Raw genomic sequence first — 22901 nt, 5'->3', positions numbered from 1 at the left:
TGAAAAATATAATTATTTAAACTTAGTTTTGTTTCTACTTACAAATAAATTTGCTAGAGTTTTCTTTGCTAGATTGGTAGTATTGTGTAATGGCGTCGTTCCGCTTCCGTGATGATCGCGGCGTTCTTCTCTTCACACCTCACGCCCCTCACTCGTCACAGTGAACGTGGTTCAGTTCATTGTAGGTTGTGAATTTCGTGGGGAGTGTTGCTTTTTACGTGTCACTTTGTTGCATTTTCGGTCGTATAACGAAAAGACGAATAGAGTCATATATTAAGTATTTCGTTTTGATATCCACGAATCTTTTGAAAATCGTACACATAGGCAACAGGTGTCTAATGCAGCACATGTTTCTCGTCTCGTCGTTAAACAATTGAAACACTCATGCGACTTGCGTAGTAGACAAACCGTTAACAGTTTCTAACAAAGTGACGTGTGTTCGAATCATGCTGGGAAGTAACACCGGAATTTTGAGACCGAGTATTTCTTTCGATAAAGTTCTCTGCTAATAGCGCGATAGGAATTGTGTTCTATTTTAATTATCAATCTACGAAAATGCAATACGATTATCTTATTAAGTTTTTGGCCCTTGGAAACTCCGGGGTCGGCAAGACGAGTTTTTTGTACCAGTATACCGATGGCACATTCGATTCCCGTTTCATGTCCACAGTTGGTATCGATTTTAAGGAAAAACGTGTGGTAAGTAATTAATTTATTTATTATTTCTAAGTTCTGGACCAGTATTCGTCTTTAATTGTAGAATAATCCTATTCGCATTGAAAAATACAAAGTTTCTAACGAATGTATAAATATTCAGTAATGTGCATATCTGTACGTCATATACAGGATATCGCATTTAAATCTATACACACAACTACCTTCCGAATTTATCATTATTCGAAACAATGTTTTAAATAAAGCTTAGTCTGTATGGAGGGGGTATTTTAGGACAGGCACAAGTCTTATCTAGGTGGAAGGGTTGCAGATATTTCAAAGTGATTCTTGTTTCTTAAGTGCAATTATATATTTTCATTTTACTAGGCTTGCAAGCCACTCAAATACCAATTCACTAACCTGCGATATGTTGGTTGTCAAGGTTATGGGTATTTATATTTTAAAGCACACTAATATGTCAGCGTCAGTGATTGTTAAGTGTTTGGTGTGGCATTCAAGATAGCTATTTAGTAGATCCTTATTTTTTTAATGATATTTATTGTAAGCCAATAAATACAATGTATCTACATATCGATTTACATTTCTAGTGAAACGAAAATACATTCTATTTAAAACAACAAAAGTCATCTTGAAATTTTTTAATGATTTCTTTAATCATTCTTGAAATAAAGTAAATTCTATTTGTACCATTTTTCAAATAATGAATTATTGGGGTGATAATTACATAAATAGTTTTAAAACGGGAAAAACCTGTATATATGCAAATGACTTTAAACATATGTTGCTACTTACAAACTATAGTCATTAATTATTGCAGATATACCAGACAGCAAATGGTAGGACTCAACGGGTGCACTTGCAGCTGTGGGACACAGCTGGTCAAGAGCGGTAACAATCTTTATAATTAGCCTCTGGAAATCATATATTATAGAAGTAAATGCCCTTTAATAACAATTTTTCTGTTGATTATAAGTTTTTAATATATTTATAAAAAAACTGACAAGGTGGTATTGCATAGTGGTAATGGGACTAATAGTAGTGGGTGAAGTAATATATGCAGATTATTGCGCATACTTAAAAGCTTTTTATCACTAGTACTCCCCTTAACAAAAATGAGAATAGAACTAATCATGACTTTTTCACATAAGCACTCTAATGCCATTGATATTCAGGTTCAGAAGTCTAACAACAGCCTTTTACCGGGATTCTATGGGATTCCTTCTTATTTTTGATCTGACCAATGAGATATCATTCCTTGAAGTCAGAAATTGGTTGGAACAACTTAGGGTACTCATTATTTAACATTATTATTATAAATGTTTTGGAAGATCATGGAGTAATCTGATCGAACGATAATTTGAGTTAACACATTCATTAGAATTGTATTCCCATTTGAATATTAACGATACTCACATACTATGATTTTCATGTTTATGCATGTAGCATGATGTAGATTAGAATTGTAGCATAGAAAATTTGGGTCTAGGTCTGCAAGAGCTTTAAACAGGTTTGTGATAATCATGTATATTTTATTTTGCTTGTATTTCATAAACTATTTACTGATTTAAAAAATGTCTACAACTGTGAATTTCCATGACGAAATGATGTTCATTTTATTGATATTAAATATGTGTGGTAATGCATTTTTGTGATTTCTTGAAAACTGTATAGATTACAGTGATATATATGTATTTTCAAATGTATTATTTATTATTGATTATTTTATTGTAGAATTGTTTTGATATCTTTCTGTTTAAACAAATATATAAAAGTATATGAAAATGCCGAATGCGTAACGAGGAAAAACATTTTTTTTTTCTTCATATTTACTGTGTTACTGATTGTTCACATTATTTTTGCTTACGAACTTAGTAAATATTATAGTACATGTTTATTTTTCGAAGAGAACCTAAATTAAGGGTCGAAACAAGTCAAATATATACCAATACTTGCGAACTTAAACTGTCGTTCGATCCAATAAGTGTAAAAAGATTATCGCAAGTTTGATTGTGATTTGTATCTGTGTACGTGTAGACTCATGCATATTGCGAAGATCCGGACATAATTCTCTGTGGAAACAAGTCCGATCTCGAAGACAAACGGGTTGTTAGCGAAGACAAGGCCCGGGAATTAGCAGAGAAGCACGGGTAAATAATAGGGTACACAATATTCCTAAGGTTTGTCCTTTTGGGAAAGTGTTTCGATTTCAGCTACAGTTTGAACAGAATCAATTAATCGTTCAAAACTACAAACTATGGGTACTAGATCGGTATACTATCGCTTTAACAGACTGGCGATCAAATAAGAGCGAGATTAAATAATCTCATCCAGAGGTCCAAAATTATTGTAAAATGAAAAGTGTGCAGTTCAGGGAATGTTTTTAAAAGAGATAATGCTTCCTCAATAAGGACACTCTGGTTTCGGGTAGTATAAGCTGCAAAAACGAGATGATGGGGAGGCTCGAAGATCCTAATGAATTGTATTCTTCAGGCTGGTGTACCTGGAAACGAGCGCAGCCACGGGCCAAAACGTGATGCGTGCCGTGGAAATACTTCTAGATCGGGTGATGAGTAGAATGGACACCACCGTGGACAAGTCGTTGCTGCCACATCAGCGAGTTTTGCGATGTCACGAGCGCGACACTCCACCTCCGAGCACTTCTTGCTATTGCTGACATTGTCCTTACACGTAGCTGAATAAATTGCCTCGTCCAGAGTTCGAACGAAATTGGATAACTCGCATTTTATTCAGCTAACAACAAGGCAATAGCGAATGTTGTATTTGAATCTCTTATCGTTTGAACCAGTTCGAATGTTACTTCGACACATGCGCGTGGAACGTTGATTATCCTGAACAGTTCAGGGACACCTTGGTGAACCATTATATTTGTTCAATTTTTAGTTACAGTTTTATCTTCTTAGACACACCTAGTAAGGTGTTAAGACGCCTGTAGAAGTACTTTTGTACGTCCATCAAGAAATATGGCGCGAAAGAAACGGTTCTGGACGCATGTACGAGTCAATTATCTTGTAAAACGAGCACTTAGCAGAAAAGGGAACTATTGGACAAGAACAGAAAATTACGGCGTTTCGTATTGGATCTACTAGTGGACTCCTCGGTAAGATTATTCAAGTACATTCTTTTTTACATGCGTCTACAATTTGGTAACAGTCTTCTGTATATGGAGTCTTTAGATCAAACTTAGCAGCTAGATAAATCTCAATAGTAACCACATTTATGTGCCAGAAAGTGAATTTGAATAAGGTTGTAATGGTTGTGATTGATTTTTACGGGTAGTCAATGTTCTACCGTATTTCTAGAAAAGTGGGTATCGGTATCGTTCGCTAACGATGCAGAGACCTGTCACGTTAATTACACATCCGTGCATCAGTGTACACCGAAACCAATTCGCGATGTTTCACGCATCCACGCACATACGGTCGTCTTCCATTACCATTTCCCTTGGTACAAGACTATTCTCGATGCATACGTGTTGCCTTTCATTCTCCGCGATAATGCGATTTACCTGTTAATGTTGTACGCACAAGGTGTTCAGTATATATGTACACACATGTATATCATTCTCTCTTCACTCGCCAAAGATTGTGATACAATGGCTATGACTTAGGGAAACACTGAGGCATTAGAGTTCAGTGATTTTCGACTATATCTAATGTATTTTTGATGCTGTTATTGTGTCTAACCAAAAATTCGTACACCTAGTCAAAAGTATCGTGTACTGAAAATACAATCAAAGCGTTATTTGTCGCGCGCGACATCTTTTACCCGTTCGTGCGACACCTGTTTCTATTGTCGTCGTACCGAATACCGATGATCGTTCATACCTTCTTGCCAAGTTTTAACGCGATAGACGTTACATAGATACGTCTACCGCGAGTACGATCGGTATAGTTATACGAATACGTGTTATTTCTCCTGACTTTTATACATATTCCGCGTGTCTAAGTTAAGGAGAGCCAAAAGACGTTTGTATGAGATGTGCAAATGACGAAAGGCATTGGTCTACCCTATTGAATTTGAAAAATAATAGCCTTTTGGATTATAAATTGCGTGACTGTTAGAGAAATAGTTTTAGGGGTAACAGTCGCTCGTATCTGACAAAAATGAAATCTTCCATTAAGTCTCGTGGACTTGCACCATCCGAGCCCCTCGTATCGCGAAGACAATGTGTTATTTCTTCCAATTTTTACACAGTTTCTGCGAGTAAACGGTTTATCGAGATATGTTCCGAGTATATATAAAAATTTATAATTGTTGAACGTGCATATACTGAGTGAGGTAGTAATCAGCTAGTGGTTTGGTATTAAAGAAGATGGCGTAGGATGAAAATAGTTGCATTTAAGACGGAGGCGCAAATGTAAGGATTTCGAGGCGTAAAGCAGTACAATCACAAATCAGGGTAGTTGATTTTTTAACTAACTTATCATTCGTATTCAGAGAATTTCCTAATATAAGTCTTCTGATTACTTGGAGTGAGTGGAATTTTGAAGAGAATTTTTATTATTACATCTATATGTTTTAATTTATATAAAACCTTATGAAAATAGATCTTAGTAGATTAAGCTACGATAGGCACGTGAAAACGTGACCTAACGTGGCAGTGTTGGTGTCCATGTGTGATCGTGTCTTTCAGAAATCATCATTGCAAAATATGGTCACGTACTTATTCATCTATTTTGTAACTCATACGCGTGACATTTTACCTCGACAATTGTACTTGAACATTTCTGCGAGCAAGTAAATGTTTCATGTTTTGCTGAACTGAGCTCTTGTTACATGCATTCTTTCTTTGTTAAGCCTCAACTGATAGGGTGCAATACTTGTTACATGCATAGATAATTTAATATTAAATTTTACAGTATTCGTTTGCAGTTCGTCCAAAGTTTATCGAACTGAAGATAAAGTACACGTTTCAAGTTGACAATTACATATAGTTGTAAGCCATTTTTGCGTCTCCCTGTCGGTCAAGGTTTAAGAAAGCTCAGATTTTTCAGCATTGCTATGAACTCCGCCCCACCGTTTCGTCAGAAACATAAGAAATAATGGCTCCCCATCTGGGATCAGAGCTGTAGACGGCAGGTGTTCTTTTCGCAGTTTCAATTATTACTTCTCGGTGGGGTCGAAGTCAAATGCAAACTGACTGAACGACCGAGTGGGACGGGGGTCAGGAAAATATCTTGAGCCGTGGGGTGATAAAAGTTGGTTTCATCGGCAACGCAAGGCGGCGAGAGGTGCAACGGGTTGCACTTAAGTTCGGCGAGAAATTTCCTTTATGGAAGTTCGATCGTAGTTTCTGACCAACCCCCGTCGGTTATTAGCCAGGCTATTTATACACACTGGTGTTATTGTTTACGAATACGTCTGCTTTTAAGCCCGCCAGCTTCGCGTTCCCGCAGCGAAACTTATTTTTACGGCGAAAGTTCGCCTGGATTCTTGAGAATCGCCGCTTTTACGGATCGTGTATGTGCCACGATCATTGTACGACGGAATTACCTTCCGATTATTACCGAAGAGCTTTTATAAAGTGCTACACGTACGGTGAACGTTTCTATGTATCTACGTAAGATGAATTTGTCGACAAATAAAGAAGAAAATTGTAAAAACGAGACGGAGGTACACGCATGCCCGATTTCAAAGTCTGCCATTTTATTTTAAGTCTCTGCCGACCTGCGACGCCTAGTAAGACAGAGGATCGAGATTTTCTTCTCTTTTCTCTTAATTATTTGCTTGAACACACTTCCGATTAAATGTTCCTATCGTTCACTTTTGCTACCCAGTGGCTACATTGTAGACGATCAAGGTGGAAATTAAAGCGCCTACGCAACGAGCATCCTGGACCGTACAGTCGATATTTAGGCCTCGCTTTGGCTTCCGTGAAAGCTCGCCGACAATCGAGCGATTAGGCTTTCCCAGCTTTGTCTCGGCGGCAACGTGCCGTTGATACCAGTAACGACCACTTTGAGACTACCAGTTAGGTCCTGCCTCTGTACGGAGTAATTATTACGTGGTCCCCTCAAGTTCATTTGATAGCGGCTAGACAAAGCGATTGAAACGTTCAAAGCGTACGATCCTGGACCTATCAAAAGGATGCTATTTATCGAACCGTGGCCGGGTTCACCGGCCAGACAGAGGCGCCTCTTTCCACCGGCCCCATAGCACGCGCCTGTTTCCTCCTCTCATCCTCCCGACGCGTTCGAAATTTCGCTCCAAGGTGGGGCCAAGTTTCCATGAAGTCGCTGCGTCGAGAACTTCTGACCGGAAGTTCCTTAGAGCTATCGTGGCTAAACGGTCTTTGGGGCTTCGGTCTACTTCGCTCGGGCGGCGAGAACGGAATTTACTGCGTTCCGTAAAATTATTTATCACGATTGTCACGAAAATGTAATCTCTAGAAGAGCTCGGGGGGCAGGAGGGGGCAGGAATTTGTTATCAATGGAGAAGCGTTCGTAGATTTTTTAGCGTTTTATATTTCGTTAGCATCGCGCTCCCCTGATACTTTATTCCTTTGATCTTGATAGGCGCGCAGGATCAGACTTCCGGTTATGTGGGCCAAAGACGGAATCCTGCTCGCGCGGCAGATCTGGATGTCCGTACGTAGAATCTCGCGTCCCTCCGTTCGACTTGTCAGACATGGAAAGGGGAACAATTTCAGTCAGATATTGGCCCGGTAGATAAAACGAAATTACGTGGCGACCTCGCCGGATAGCGAAATCGCTCGGTTTTCTGGGTCAGTGGTGCTACCCGCTGATTTATCACTTCCGGTTGATACTTCGCCGCCAACGGGGACCGTGTACGGGGAGGACAGAAACGAAGGGGCACGGTCTTCGAACCCAATCTTTGTAAAAATCGTCGCGGGAGATTCTTGCGACATTGCACATTTAAAATGTGACTTTGAAACCGCTATATAGTAAAGATAAAACTTGATTAATTAACTTTCCGTCATCGTTGCAATTCCTTACAAAGACGGGTTCGTAGGACGTGCTATGATCTCTTGTTATATTCTGCTATTCTGTTACGTGAGCTGCGTGCAGTGAAGTAACTCAGTGGAAAGTAACAACTTCGTATGCCGGCCTTGCTTCTCCAATGCTTCCCATTTTTATCTAAGAAGAGCTCTACTGCCATGTTGGGCTCCTGGTAATGGAAGAGTCGATGTAACAAGGAAAATTACGAAGCAACGTTAGCAGAGGTATTTCTGTGGTTGTGTTGTATTTTTTGTTCATGACCTCCGTGGTTATTCTGTGCTCCTGGTACCATCAGAGCTAAAATAACACAGTAACATAACCAAACGTACTTAACTGTGTGTCTCTATTCTTCGATTTGTGTTCTTTGTTTAAAGCCTCCAGTATCATTCTGTGTTCCTATTAACGTCCGAATGTAAGGAATGAGTTAGCATACCCAAAGAATGTAGATGTATATGTTTTTGCATTTGTACTTCCGTTCAAGTTTCCAGATTTTATTTTTGCATCCTTATAGCGATCCTATATGTTTACATCTTTCTAGAATCCTTATTAACTACAAAAAACAATAAAATCCTACATGACTTTGATAATCTGCAGAAAAAAAAAACAGACAAAATCTTGTACATGCAAACAAAAAACAAAGCATAAAAAATGTAGCATTTTAAAAATAAAATTGTTGAAAATAAAAATTAGAATCAAAATAGACACGCAGCTACTAGTTTCTCCGCTTTATCTATTTATCTTTATTAATCGATTTACAAAAAGCTTTTATTATTTTAAATGCTCGTAGTTTATTCAAGGTAATCGGGGATGTGACGTCCTCCCCTATCTTCTATTTCCTTTTCTAATCTGTTAAGCTCTGCCCTGTTCCTATTGTACAACGTGCATTTAAACATTACGTGGTCTATTGTTTTCTCCTGGAACCCGCAGTCGCAGGTTCCATTCGGGATCATATCCTTTCTTCTAATGACTCTTCCAGATTGCAATGGTTTACTCTCAATCTAAATAGATATCAGTCTTACTATCTATTTATTCCCTTCATTCGATCTTCCTGCGAACATGGCCGGCAGTAAATGTAATAGGCAAACATGATTGAAGTTAGCTACTGTTTTTTTTTATCTTCGCTTATGCCCTTTTCGCTCATCAACCGGCATAATCTCTATTAAAGCAATTAAAGCTAATGTTAGCGCAGAATATGACCAAGATTTTTATTAATTAATTTTGTAATTTCACATAGCAATCGAATAACATGAAATTCAAATATTGTAGACAATTGTCGGTATTTTAATAACGTTATTGTTTACAATCGTGAGCAGGGATTCTGGTACATTGTAATTTGATTTCAGTTTTTCTGTACATTGTGTTGATTTATTTGTAAGAGATATATATATATGGACAGTGAAATTAAATTTTAACAATCGTATTGGCAAATAAACATTTGTTAGGAAATATTGTTAGGGAGTTAATATATTACTATAGACTATTATTAATAATGTACGTAACCAGCTGCAGAATTGTGTTCCGAAGCATTTAATTTTTACGTAAGGTGATCGTTATTTACTCTGTCTTTAAAGAACTTGGAAGACATCATGAATTTTGCGGTATCGAAATTTTGGTTCTCAGGGAAAAGACTCTAAATTCTCCGTTCGAAGTGGGTCAGATAAACCCATTGACAAATTGCCTGTACGGCGTATCAGACTGCCCCGGAAATTGCTGCGTGCACGGGAAGCTTGAAAAATTAGAAATTGCTCATCGGAAGTTACTCTTCACGAACCACTCGCTGCTTTTTACAGCCAATATTACATCGAGAAATGATATCAATTTTAGATATTAAGCGTTCCCATACTTCACTGTTCTGCAGCTGATGGATCGTTAAAACATTTAGCAATAGACTTCAAATGCATATGTTACTCGCCTAAAGAAACTTTCAAATCATGTTTCTCATAACATAAAATACATTCTTTTAAAGTGGAACAATGTGTTAAAAAGGTATTGATTCTCTGTGTGGTGATTCAGCTTTTCTGAATTAAATTATAATTTTTTGCAAAATATTTCGAGATCGGTTGACGTTCAGTTATTATAATATTAATACGGCTATATTTATTTCAATAAATCTGCGTTTGTATCTTCAATGTTTTCGTCACAGGTCACTGATTAAAATCGGTGCGTCAGTGTCACGGTTGGGAGCGCCATACCAAACGTTCAATTCGAACGGAATTTTATCGAATATTGGTAACACCTTTTAATTTATTAGATCAAAGAGGGTGACACATATATTTTTTTATTGACATTTTTTATTGAATTGTCTGGACAGCATCAAAATAAAAAGGGGACATATGAAATTAAATTTTTCATTTACTTCGGCCTACTCGATCAAATAAAAATGTCGTCGATAGGTGTTCATGAAAAATTGAAATTACTTTTATGTTTACATTCAGTACATTCGGTACTATCCATTCTTGCTGACGCGAATAGTCTTATCCTACAAGACTTCGACAAAATATTCAATAAATTGTTCACAAACGAAATTTATTGCAATGCTCTCGTGTCAGAATATCCGAAATAAACAATTCGTTTTCTATAATACGGGACAACGTTTCCGAGGAAAATCGGTATTTCTGGGACAAAAACTGCAACGTGAAAACAGAAAAAAGAAAAAATAAAAAGACACGCGTGTGCTTCCTTGAATATTGTGTATCTTCCGCGTTTCGTTTTATTTTCCAGACAATTTGGTAACCGCGTGCAATGCGGTGGACAGAGTCAATGTTTTTTTTGCATAGATGTATTTTATTCGTTACGGTTCACAATACCACCGAGTAGATTCCATTTTAAATTTTAGGCACACGCGAGACAGAGTTGTTGTTTATTGCATATTGTAAATTCTTTCCAGAGACTCGCAGCTCTTTTAGTTTTTTCAATCGCGTGGTAGAGTCGCTTTTGTTCCCGGCTACGGTGTTTGGTTGCGTTGGTATAGTTTCTCTTTTTTTACCGTGAAAATATTGCCTAGCTAAAAAGAACAAAAATAGTAAGAATTGTTCCAAATTTCGTTTTACGCTGAAGGGGGCATGTAGCTGGGGTGAGTCTTCCTGTCCTTACACAGGTCGAAAACCCCGATTTAGTTGATGTTCACCAATAGCCATATCGGTGCGGTGAATTTCGACGAAGTTGGTGGGCTCACTCTGGTCAAATCCACTTACCTCACCTCCACGTGGGGCCCCTGGAACCCTGTATTGACTTGTTCGATGCAGGGTACGAAAGAGTGAGTGGTTGTTGCAAGTCGGACTCGACCAGAATTGAAGAAGACACAAGTGGAAAATCTTTACAGGAAGTTAGTTTGGAGTCAAGATGAATTGATGAATACTCTACGAGTGGACTAGCATCAATATCAGAAGGTATCAGATATGCTACGCTAATAAACGTTCATGATACAACAATCCAGTTGTTATTCTTAATAGACGTGATGTTTATTCAGGAATTAAGGGCGAGTCAGGTAAATTTAACGATTGTACCGAGAAAACTGGCCTTAAAACATCGAACGATGTTTTTCTAAATAGCGTACACGATATCTATAATCGATGAATTGATTTGAAATTTTAAACCCATATTTTGATAACTTCAACACCACCCTAACCTGCACGTGCACTATTTTGCACCTGCTTCGTTATGGGTTTGGTCACGCCGCGCAAATTCAGTCTGTTTACGTCTAACGATGAGTTCCTTTAAGATGAATCTCAACGATGCACTCTTAGGAACGCCCACGCGTAGTCATAATTTGAATTCCCCCTGAGCAGAGCACTCTTTATTACACTTTTTATCGTCGTTTCGCGAGGGGGGACTGCGATCGCAGCTGTAAGCGCGAGCAGTCCTCGAGAACTTTGCTATCCTACCATTGTCCCGGGGATCCTGGCACGGATTCGCCGGAAGAAAGAGGTGGCCAGCCGCATCCGGTAGCAGCCTCGAGTTCCGCCGTTTACGATTCCCCGGGTTGCCCTAAAACAAAGCGGAAGTGGAATAAGAAGTAGCCGCCGGCGCACGGAATGGCGCCCCACGTCGGGGCTCCCAAGTTTTCTCGCAGTCCTTCGCCCGCGGATCGTGAGACTTTTTCTAGATCGTTTCGCGGCTCTGAAAGACCCACCGATAAGGATAACGATCCCGACGGAAACGTGACGTTAATTGGAAGAGGCTCGCCTCTATAGACGGATCCGTAGCCGCTTCCCGGCCTCTCTGAACCTGGACCCAGCCACCTGGTTCCAACGAAACGGGGAATCTTTAATTGGTTTCTACGAGACAAGAATAATTTTCACCCCTTCGCTTTCCTCGTTACGTCCGTCCCTTGGCCCGATGCATTCTTGAAGATTAAAACTGATTGCGATCGTCGTGAACAGTCTGTCGAGTCTGGGATGAAGGGTCTTTCGAGAGGAGCCCGAGGTCAGGTGTACCCTCTGAAATCGGGAAGTTCGTTTAACAGTTAACGCGTATTTATTTTGTGGTAATATTATCGTAGAAACTCTCACATTGCTTCGTGGTAACCTCAGGAGTATTCTTTTCAAGTTCGAACCGTACGTATCGTTCGGAGAACGAAAGATTAGTCCTGGAAGGAATTCGAACTTAACGCAGAACTGATTTATTCAGGTATGTGGTGTAACAATCGAGCTTCGCGACACGTCGCTGTTACAAATTGACGATACGTCAATTAATATTTGCGACGTTCCCTTTCGCGGGAACAAAGGTGTGCTGTTCTATTCGGGTAAAATAATAATTCCGTCTCTGGTTAACATTTTATTTGCATTACCGAACAATGGCGATGTGCTCTCGAAATTTTCCGATCGAGGAATAGTTCGATCGGCCGATGACGACTCGATATTTAAATCTCCGCGTTCGACAGCTACCGGAAGTTTCGTCGTTTTGGTCAGACAAAAAAAAAGAGAGTGTGCACGGAGCTTTTGTCTGTACGAATGAAAAATGACCGGTGCGCGCGTATAAAAATCCTGCTATTTGCATATCGCCATGGATAGGAAATCGTTTAGCATCTCGATGGGAAAACATATTTTTTCGCCGCGACAAAACGAAAGCGATAGAGATCGACGGCGATTCGAACGCTGCGACGGATTTCACCTTGGAAGTCGGCTTCGAATGCTCGTAGGAAATTTGCGACCATCATTTCCTTTTCGAATAACTAAGAACTTTTCATCGAATGGCAGCAGCGACTGAATTTTGGAAGAAGTCGTTTCCACGACTTCCAGCGCGTAACGGTGTTAGATAAACTCCGTGTACGTACGAGAACATAAACTCAATTTCATAAGCAAACAGTAAACTTCGAACTTTTGCTGGACGACGGTTTGGAACCGCCACGTTAATCTCCGCATAGATCTCGATTCGTCGCGACTTATCTCAGACTCCCGATCGCCAATATTTAATAAATAAACGGAAACTTAATGAAACGTTAATTGAAACAAAAAAATGTTTGCGATCGTTTCGCGGTTTCCGCGATTTCAATTCATAAATATCTATCGATTAGCGATGGACGGAACCACGCCAGGAACAAGTGTTCCGAAGCACTGTACCATCAGAAATCCATAAATGGAAATCCCCCGTGAGACCCGTCGGTGTAAGTACATAAATCGAAATCAAATTTCGCGAACGGCGCGCGGATTTTTCGATAACTACTTAAAGTTTCAATCAACGCCGCGCGATCAGAATCCGCAGCGGGATTTAATTCTCCCTGCGCGATGATTTTAACGCGTTCCCCGCGTTTCATTCTGCGAAGAATAAGCGGCCACTTCGTTCGCCCTCTGATTTAATCTTCCTTGATAGCGTTTCCCGCGCGAGAGGCGTTTAAATTGCCGCTTTGTTAGAGAAAAACTGCGCGGAACTTTCCGCGAGCGACCGTAGAACACAACGGACTCGCGACGGACAAAATAAATCGGGCTGCGAATTTGTCGATGAATCACGAGCACCGGGCTGATTCATGTTTTTTTAATCCACTTTCATGGGGCGCAGCTCGTCAATTGCATATTATCAATTTCGGCCGGATTCAAGAGCCGTGAAAGGGTATTAAAAGCAAGATTTTAATTAACGCGCGAAAATGTTATTCCCGTTTGGCAATGTTCGGAAAACGACATTTTTCGTTCCCGAGTTTTCGCCTGTGAATGATCAGAAAGCGCGAGGCCTGTTTGAAAGCTGCCGCGTTCAATCACATACTTCAATGCGTGATTATTTATTGCTGTACAAAAGTGTTCTTGATCCATTCGTGTCGAGATATTTGGCGAACGGAATAGAACGCGAAAATTCAGTATCAAAGAGAACAGCTGTATGTTCGAAATCAGATTCTCGTATTCGCCGTCAGATGGCTACCAAATCGATTGCATTCTCGCAAGTCCTCGTCTATGTTAAAGAATGGAGGACGCTACTAGTTTTTGAAGACAGTTTTCTAAGCGTAGACTTAGCTTTGTAGTGAAAAATCAGCCCCTTTGGTAATCTACTAAGAGGACAGCCAATTAGCAGCTCTCGAAACAAATCAGCTTTGGTGGTCAGTTTGTAGCAAGAGATCGATCAGACAACAACTCTCGAAGCAATTAGGCTTCAGCAGTCCGCGTTCAGGTAGAAATCGATCAGTCAACAGTTCTTGAAGCAATTAAACTTCAACAATTTAGCTTTGATTCAGAAATCGATCGGTTAATAGGTTTTCAAGCAATTAAGTCTTTACAGTTACTCTATAAACAGATATTGATCAAAGCGTATATTCTGTACCCGTTGGCCAATAAATATAGGTTGGAATCGGAAGTGGTCAGACTATGTTAGAAACCATTGGATAAAATAGTGGATGGTTAAACGAGTTAATTGTTCGTATAAGATAAGCTGGGGTTTCGATTCTAATAATATTCATACGATACTATTAGAAAGCAAGTGGAACAGCCAGGATTGCAAGATGCTGTTTGACTCCCGCTCAAAAAAGCAAAAATGAAAGAATTGGGTTGTCATCTCTGGCAAGACGGATTTTACGGAATTCTTTTAGCGTCATCCTCTTGTCCAACTTGCCTGCGGAATCCCTCCTCGTCGCGACTTCAGCTTCTCACTCTGAGCCAGTTTCTCATGTTTCACAATCTCCGGTGAAACAATCGAGTGCATCGCATTGTCCCTGGAGACAGAGGGGAATGAGCATCAACCGAGCAGAAGTGTACGAGCTCTGGAACCTATGAAGGAGGAAATTCTTCTTTTCGAAGGCAACGTCTGTTCTGCCATGTATACATATACGTATGTATCGATCCCCCTTCTCAATTGTCTCGAACACGATGAATTGCTGGGGGGAAGAGTGTTCGTTGATACGAAGATTAAAGGAAAAATAGGCGAAGAGTACAAAACACTGAAGTGTTCTACGAGATTCGTCCGCTTAAACATCTATATCTTTTTCAAACTTCCACTTGGAAGAGGAGTGTTCAATTTACGGTTTCATTCTCCATGAATATCAAGAAGGGACACTGGCTATTCGACGAATAAAGGACTCATCTAAGCATCCTAACCCGAGACAGCTTTCGGCCTTGCTCGAGGAACGTTTCAAACGCGATCTGCTGACATCTTCTTTCCCGAGCAATAAATCTATTCCTCAAGATACGTCTGCAAAGCGAAGGCAACAAAAAGAGGAAACTAAATGTCGCTGGCGATCGATCGGGACTTAACGAGGTCGCGGTCGTACCTCTCGACCAGATCAAGACGTCATTCAGAGGCTGAAGTCCCGAACGATTCGGGATTCCAATAGCTCCTTAAGAAGCAGAGGGGTAGGATCGATGAGGCGAACATTTTAATTTCGCGAGAATCATATTCACGAGTTGGATCGGAACTAGTTCTGGCAAGCCCAGCCTCGCTGGGCGAACCAGCAAGCGGCATGCCAGACCGCCGCTAGATGGGTGCCGCAATTCCATTTGTCCCATTTCAAAGTGAAATAGCTTATAATGTCGAAATAAAACGTCCCCGGACCGCCCGGTCCCGGTACTTCACGACCGCCTAAAGTCACAAGAGGGGTTATTCTCGGCCGAAGATGGCTGCGGGATATGGAAATCTCCCAGCGCGGCCTGTCTGGATCCCCTGGCACGGTAATTCGATTTCAGATCGCATATTCTTTCCCGGATCTTAACGACGCGACCTCGTTCGTTACGGAGTCACACACGTTGTCACAATTTTCCCACCGACGCTGCCTTGCTACGGAGTTATTGTACGACCCTTTCATCCTTATCGCCGGGACTGATAGAAAGCTACTTGAACCGAGGTTGAGTTTGGGATTAGGTGGCGGGATTCCTAGACTAAACTTTGGTTCGAATAGCGTGCTTAATTCACTCGCAGGACGTCGGGATATCCGGGGACAAAACGACGGTAGATTTACGTTTGACGTCGCGTGTAAGTGGTTGCAGTGTTGCGTGTCAGGCACGGGTGCTTGTAGAGCTGTTAAGGTCTTCGAGTTTTTGCGAACTTCTAAATTCTTTGGAACTCGAGAACTTCCGGAGTTTCGCGGAATCTTCGATTTATTGGAAGTTCCCCGGGGTAAACTCGTCGCGTCGTTTTGCTTGCACGCCCTCGCGAATGTTGTTTTGTCGTGTTCTTTCAACTTTTTAAGCGACAGTGTCCTACCGCACTTCAGGATATGTATAGACTGGACTGGTACCTTGATAATTTCATCAAATATTTTAATCGGGTGCTGGATTGAAATCGGAACGTGTTTCATTAATTCTTGTTTGAATCTAATTTCGGTATGCACGGGGCCGAGATTACGCTAATAAAATACCCCGAAAGGAGCGGGTCTAGCAGTTCGTTGGACAGTCATTATAATCCATCGCAAAGTGGACTCGTTGCGGTTGCCCTTATTTCAACTCGGGGCTTCCGTTCGCGCCACTTCCGTCGCTGTTAAAACAGTAAACGTCTCGCGTCCGCTAGGGCGAAGTGCAAATTCAACTGTTCCCGTCTATCTCGCATGAGAACTCTACTAAAAGCGGCGAAGCTCGCAAAAAGCTCGAGTTGTCGAGGGCCAACCGCAATCCGGAAACGTCAGACTGGAACATCACCTACTCTCGCGCGAGAACTGACACTCCGTGCTTGACAAAACGTGCGCCAATCAACGTTACCGAACGCCGTGGCATTAATTAATACACCTTATTAAGCTTCCGTCGATGGGTCCACTTTGTTTTCATTCGTTCGACGTAGCCATTGTCGAGTCAAAGCAAAGGCAAACGTCCCTTCCAGATATCGGCATTCTCGTTCACAGAGACGCGAAATTACAACCCGATTATGCAATTGACGCGTTTCGTTTGACAAACATCGAACGCCATGTTGTTCGCAACGTGGCGGATGATGACGTCTTGGACAGTTAGGGACCTATTAGCTCCGACTTTTTCGTAGACGCTAACAAATGCGAGAACCGATGTGAATTAATTCGTCGGACATCGAAATTATATGTTCGTAACGCTGCTATAATAGCTTTGTTGTTTCCACTGTTTCTTGCGTACGGTCAATTTATTTCCAGCGAGATTTCAGCAAAAACGTGGGCAATTTACTTCGCGAGGAAGCAGTTATCGACACCGCAAACCTTCAGCCATTTTCCGCCTTAAAACCGCACCAGAATAGAAAGGAAGAAAATACAAAACCGGATGGGACGAGCAACAAACGGCGAGCCAGCGATGGGCATTGATTACGTATCGATTGTTTGCGCGCACAGCGCTATTCATTCCGTCCAAAATCGTGGTTTCTTATCTTTCCTCCCCTTCGCGATCCGAACCTAATTTTCTCGGCCGTCTATCCGGCTATTCTCCGACGGAAAATAACCCCACGGACCGTGTTAGCTCGGTCCAGATCTGATACTCGTACGTGTGTGTATTGTCGAACCATTCGCCGTGGAGTGTATGCTTTATCTCGAATTAGTGGCGCGACCGACAAGTGTTCCCTTTGTAGCCGGGAAACTATTCCCCCAACCCTTTGCGACTGGGATTCATATTAAGGTAAACTCCCTTTTAGTACGAACTTGAAACCGTTTCACAATAAATTGCGCAGTTCTGCTCGTGCGATACAGCATGCTAAAATGCGTCAAACTTTGAGATAATCTAATCGCGAAGAAGTGCACTATGGGTAGATAACATTCTGCAAAAAGTTTGTAACATTCCATTCTCGAAGACCATCTATCTCGTGGAGTTATACAACATATAGCTACCATCTTAGATTATCGTGCAATGCCTATCGCTGTGTTCAATCGAATTTAGTCCACCATCCGGTACGGAGGTATAGTCATCTTAATGAACTAATCACATTGAGATTGAGGATATATAAATTCTTAATATTAAATCACAGTCTTCGGTCAACTCAGTGACTAGAATTTGAAAGTCCAAAGGAGACCTCAAAGATAACTTATCGTGAAATGTCCACTGCTTCGACGATCCACGGCGCACGTAAGTCAGAACGTTTTAAAGACAGAAAGAACGTTTCCAGGTGCGGTCATAAATCACCGGGCAGTCCCATAATCGTATTCAATCGCGTGGCCGCGCACCAACTCTGAATTCCCGATATTCGCAAGGGCGAACAGTTCCGGAAACGAATCGTTGGCGCGCGTCTGAAATCTTAACTACCTGAAAAAGTCCAAGAGCGATGTCCCAAGGAGGCGAACATGCGGCAAGTTCGCAAGCCTCCCAAGTCTCTTGGGCTAGAATCGTTAAACATCGATTAAACGGATGGCTCGTTTCCGGAACGGATCTCGAGTACACGTTCGTGGCAGCAGATTGTAGCCGCGGCGAACAAGTTACAAGTCTCGTTACATTCAGATTTGAAGTTTCGTGGAAGGACAATAAGCGAGCTTTGATAATGATTGAGTCGTCTGTACGCCGGGTCCGAGTCTACCCCGTTTCAGCCAGGGAACACGTCGATGTTAAGTGTTTCCGATTGTTCCTCATCTCGTGAATTTAGCTCATTGTGTTAACCGATGTGCAGAGAATCGTGCCCCAATATTCGTACTTGGAACGAAAGCATCAATTAGATTAGGAAACACGGGGTGGATTTGTACTATTAACTATGAACGGCGCTTGGGGATTAACTAAGGTATAACAATATGGCGATTAGAATCTCCGTGTATGTGAGCGTCGGTAGAGAATTGAGAACTTGCGAGAAACGAATCGGTTGGATAGCCCTCTGGTGGCGAGTGCAGAAAGTTCCGTCGTAGTAGCCCAATCGCGTCTCTTATTTGGCATAACTCAGTCTTTGCAAGGTGAACTATCAAAACCTGCAAGAGAAAGTGGGACGTTATGTCAATCGAGCATCTTTACGAGCGAACTAGTCCCGAAGTGATTTTCTTTTTTCATGCACGTCGTCATGCACCGTCGGTCCAGGTCTGGTTGATAAGTATACGAGGTCTCCGCGGTTCCGTGGTCCTCAGCTCGTCGCTTGATGCGCAGCCATGTGGAGAAACGGGGAAATTTTGGCAGTCTCCGGAGCGCATAAAGTGCACCGGTAAAAACGCTTCCGCCGGGACCATATTTCACCGATACAACTTATTTCGCGAGTCGCGTACCATCGTTCTTCCTGAATCCGCTCCCGAATTCGGTACGCGGAAATTATATGCGGGATTCACGCCAGAGCCGTTCGGCCAGCGCTCGATGCTCCACCTATCGAGCACGCTCACCGGCGAATTAATGCCAAATTCTGTTTACGTTGAGTTAGTTTTCCTCGACTAAATGTTCTTATTTGGTCGAGCAATGCAACGACGGAAAATTCGTTTCCTCTTTTCAGTAATGATTCTTAAAATGAATCCTACGTGATTCGTAAGTTGAACGTTTCTATCCTTCCCAACTAGGGACTCGAGCTTCGTCTCCTGTAATATTACATTTCACCGAATAATTAAGTTCGGGGGCTCCCTTAACTTCAGACTAATTTAAAGAAAGTTTAAAGTAGAATTCCGTGGCGGAGGTTAGGATCTTCGAGTTGTTCGCTACCAAGAGCCATCTGTCTAGTGTTAAATTCCCGTGAATGGTCGTGACTTTAGGGTGATCAATGGAGTTCAGAAACGGTAGCTCTTTTATCGTAACTTTTCCGAGTTTGTAGAAGCTCTAAAGGAGAGCTCTATTGTAAAGGTTAGGTGTTCTAGGAACTTGATCGTTATTGGGATCCTCAACGGTGTCGGAAATTTTGTCGAAATGCGAGAACTTCCCAGAATTCCAGCGGCTCGTTACTCCACCGCTAACTTTGTTACAGGGATATAACTTTCCGTTTGATTGTATGCAATTCCGAAACATCATTCGGCGAATACGCGCCGCTGGAAACACGTTTCGTTACCTGGCCACCGGCGTAATTCACTTATCTGGACCAGCTTAATTGTACGCGTTAGTTTCCGTCCCTTTAGCGAGACAGCTAACGATCGAGCATTGAATGACAAATCTTAATGGACAGTTTGTTAACCACCGTCGCGATTTTGTTAACCTTAATTCGTCGACTTGGTGGAAACTGATTTTAATTGGTTCCTTTTATCCGACAGCAACAGGGAAGGGAACGATAGCGATCGAGTGCCATTTTCTTTTTCGAAGAGTTGTGTTTTTCGAGCGAAATTCGCGAAATGCGCCGTTTTTGTTTAACGTTTCGCCGTGCATCGACAGTTTCGCGTCGATAGCAATTACGTCGAGTGGGCGGGTAATCGAAACTTGTAAACATTTTCGACTGTCCAACGACTGTAAATTTGCAATTTGTTCGGCCTCATTCGCGTGGCTTCACGCAACGTTGATTCACGCGGTTGCACGCAGCTTTTTAGCGGCATAGCATGACCGGCTTTAAAAACAAATTCCGTGTAAACAGACGTGTTTTCAATTATCGTCGAATACCGTCCATCATTTTGTGATTGTTGACAAGACCATTTTGCATCATTGCATCAAAACCGTTACTTGAATAAAAATTCGAATTATCGCTTTCCGCGTATAAGTTATTAGAAGGTAAAATTATTACTAGCGTTTTTAACGTTTCGACCATTTTATCTCGGGATCCATATACAGGGTGTTCGACCTCCATCAACAAATTAATATTCTTGATTTTCGTCTTATTTTGGCCTCTAATTAATCTAAAAGGACAACATTTTTACAATGAATAAAATGTGTGGGAAGTAAAGGGTGATTGATAACCAATGGTGAAAATGACAATATTGCCATTCTACGTGAAAAAGTAGATTGAAAATATGGAATGAAATTTTGTCATACGGTGCTTTGTTTAGGAGGAAATTGATTTTAGAAATTCATGGAGCACGCGCACGATTCAGTACAGTTTGACGAACCTGTTTGGCTATTATTATTTTTACCTGTGTTGTAAGTACTATAATATTTAGGCTTTTTCAAACACACAACCTAAAAATCATTTAATTTGTCCAACGTACATAGTGTCATATTTAACAATGATCGTATCGTTAAAAATGTTTTAAGCGCGTTTACTTTCTAATAAATTATCGAGACACTGTTAGACGCAGCGACGGTTTCAGAGGCTGAAAACTAAAATGGAAAGGGCAATTTGCATTGCAACGCGGTGGTAGTAAAGAAAGAATTTCGAAATTGTCAGCGGTATCTTCTTCGATTGTGAATTTCGTTTCGATTTGTCACTGTCTCTTCGCTCGAACGCGCGAAAGAAGCCGAGCTCGAGTGGAGATGTCAGGCAGAATTCCTCGTGACGTTCTTGCTTTCGCGAATCCATGCATTCTTGACGAAACGCGGCACCTTTTACGTTTTCCGTCTTTTATTCACTCGGCTAATTTCACTTCCATTTAGCCATCGAAAATGCGCCATAAATTTCTTGTTCAGTATTTAAATTTCGTACAAAGGGAGCACTTGGCGCCCCCGTCGGAATAACGACGAATGCGCTATTTGGCTACGTTTGAACCGGTCAGCGCCGGTTGGGGGCTGTGACGTACGACCTGCGAGGCACTCGTTAAAATGCCAACAGTCTGTGTTTGCTGGGAAACTTCCAAATCAACTTTGATAAGCCATACTTGGAGCCCGAACGAAGTTGCCAACGGAGTCTGAAAATGTATGAGCGCTAATTCCATATTCTCTGGGGGTGTAAAAGATTTATTATTCGGTCGTTGGCTGTCTTATTCTACGTTTTGTAATTTCGCTCTTCAGCTGCATACCGAAGTGAGTTTACGACATACTGGAGAAACTGTATCAAACATTGCCCAAGAAAAATGGCAAAGTTGTAAACGTGTTAGAAGGGAACGTGCATACCGGGGACATTTAGTTTAATTTGCAGCTGGGAGAACTATTGTATAGTGATGCTTAAGGGCACAGAGTTTCTATTATGCTAGAGCTTCCATAACTTTTCTCATATAGTGTCTCTTGGCAGTTTTCATTGCTTTAAAGCTCTTGGCTTACAGTTATTCGTTATCAGAGAGCATTAGATCTTGGATATTTTTATAGACCCACAGTTGTTGTCATCCACATAAGAGCTTTATTAGAGCAATTTAGTGTCGCTAGAGATGTCACAATATATTTCCATCGCTCTAAAAAATTTAGATCACATAGTTCAATGTTCCTTGGCGCTAGAGCTTTTGAAACAGCGAGTTTTCTACGGGACCGCAATTTTTCATTCCCACCAGAGGTTTCCGTCAATGCTTGGTTTTCACACCGGTTGGCTCCATTAGACGCGCCCGAGAATTTCTTCTACTCTGGAAATTTGGTCCGCGAGAGTTTTTTTTTTCGCAATATTTCCGTGTCATTAAGCGCATCGGGCCATAAAACTTTCCTCGCGCTAGAGCTACCAGTAACGGAATGACCAGGAATGGATCGACCGCGAGTGAAATAACCGTAAATGAAACGTCCCCGTTGGCGGAACGGGTTGCCGTCCATGCGTCTTCGTATTGGTCGTCAGAGGGTATCCCTCTTTACACGGTCGAGGCCCTGACCAGCGTCCAGAAATTTCCTTCGGGAACCAAATGCAGGCAAACGTTGCATCGCAGAACGTGTTTACACGAGGAAATCGGGACGCCCGGCGCCACGGCCGAGCTGTAAGGCGTACCGCAAAACCGCCGACCCAGCGACCACCACGATACCTTATCTCCTCCGGCCACTGTTAAATTATCCAGACCGGGAACGACTCCCTGTTCCCTCATCGGGGCGTCCCGAACTCTCGCGAAACGGAGGATAACAGATCAAAGGACAAGGGTAGTCAGATAGTTAGATAGAAAGAGGGATGGCAAACCGGAGGAACTGGTATACGGGTATTCAAGATAGAGGGATAGAGTCCAAAATTTGT

General features: G+C 41.6%; 1 protein-coding gene across 1 annotated transcript; it reads left to right on the top strand.

Annotated features, from left to right (window-relative positions):
• The first annotated feature begins 157 nt into the window (after positions 1-157).
• Positions 158-6302, top strand: LOC122396562 (ras-related protein Rab-27A). The gene is made up of 5 exons (XM_043395091.1): positions 158-699; positions 1493-1563; positions 1848-1962; positions 2710-2822; positions 3166-6302. Exons 1-5 carry the CDS (start codon positions 556-558, stop codon positions 3347-3349), a joined length of 627 nt encoding a protein of 208 aa, XP_043251026.1. The 5' UTR covers positions 158-555; the 3' UTR covers positions 3350-6302.
• Positions 6303-22901: the final 16599 nt, after the last annotated feature.

This window comes from Colletes gigas, unplaced genomic scaffold (assembly GCF_013123115.1).
Source record: "Colletes gigas isolate AHSC1104 unplaced genomic scaffold, ASM1312311v1 Colletes_gigas_Sc00007, whole genome shotgun sequence".
NCBI classification, from domain to species: domain Eukaryota; kingdom Metazoa; phylum Arthropoda; class Insecta; order Hymenoptera; family Colletidae; genus Colletes; species Colletes gigas.
Note: the sequence above shows the minus strand (reverse complement) of the source record. Positions and strands in the feature narration are given on the sequence as shown.

Excerpts from the sequence above, each read along its gene's own strand:
- LOC122396562 (XM_043395091.1), top strand. The coding sequence starts at position 556 with ATGCAATACGATTATCTTATTAAGTTTTTGGCCCTTGGAAACTCCGGG. Across the intron at positions 700-1,492 it reads ATTTTAAGGAAAAACGTGTG|ATATACCAGACAGCAAATGG; the intron begins GTAAGTAATTAA and ends TAATTATTGCAG. Across the intron at positions 1,564-1,847 it reads GACACAGCTGGTCAAGAGCG|GTTCAGAAGTCTAACAACAG; the intron begins GTAACAATCTTT and ends ATTGATATTCAG.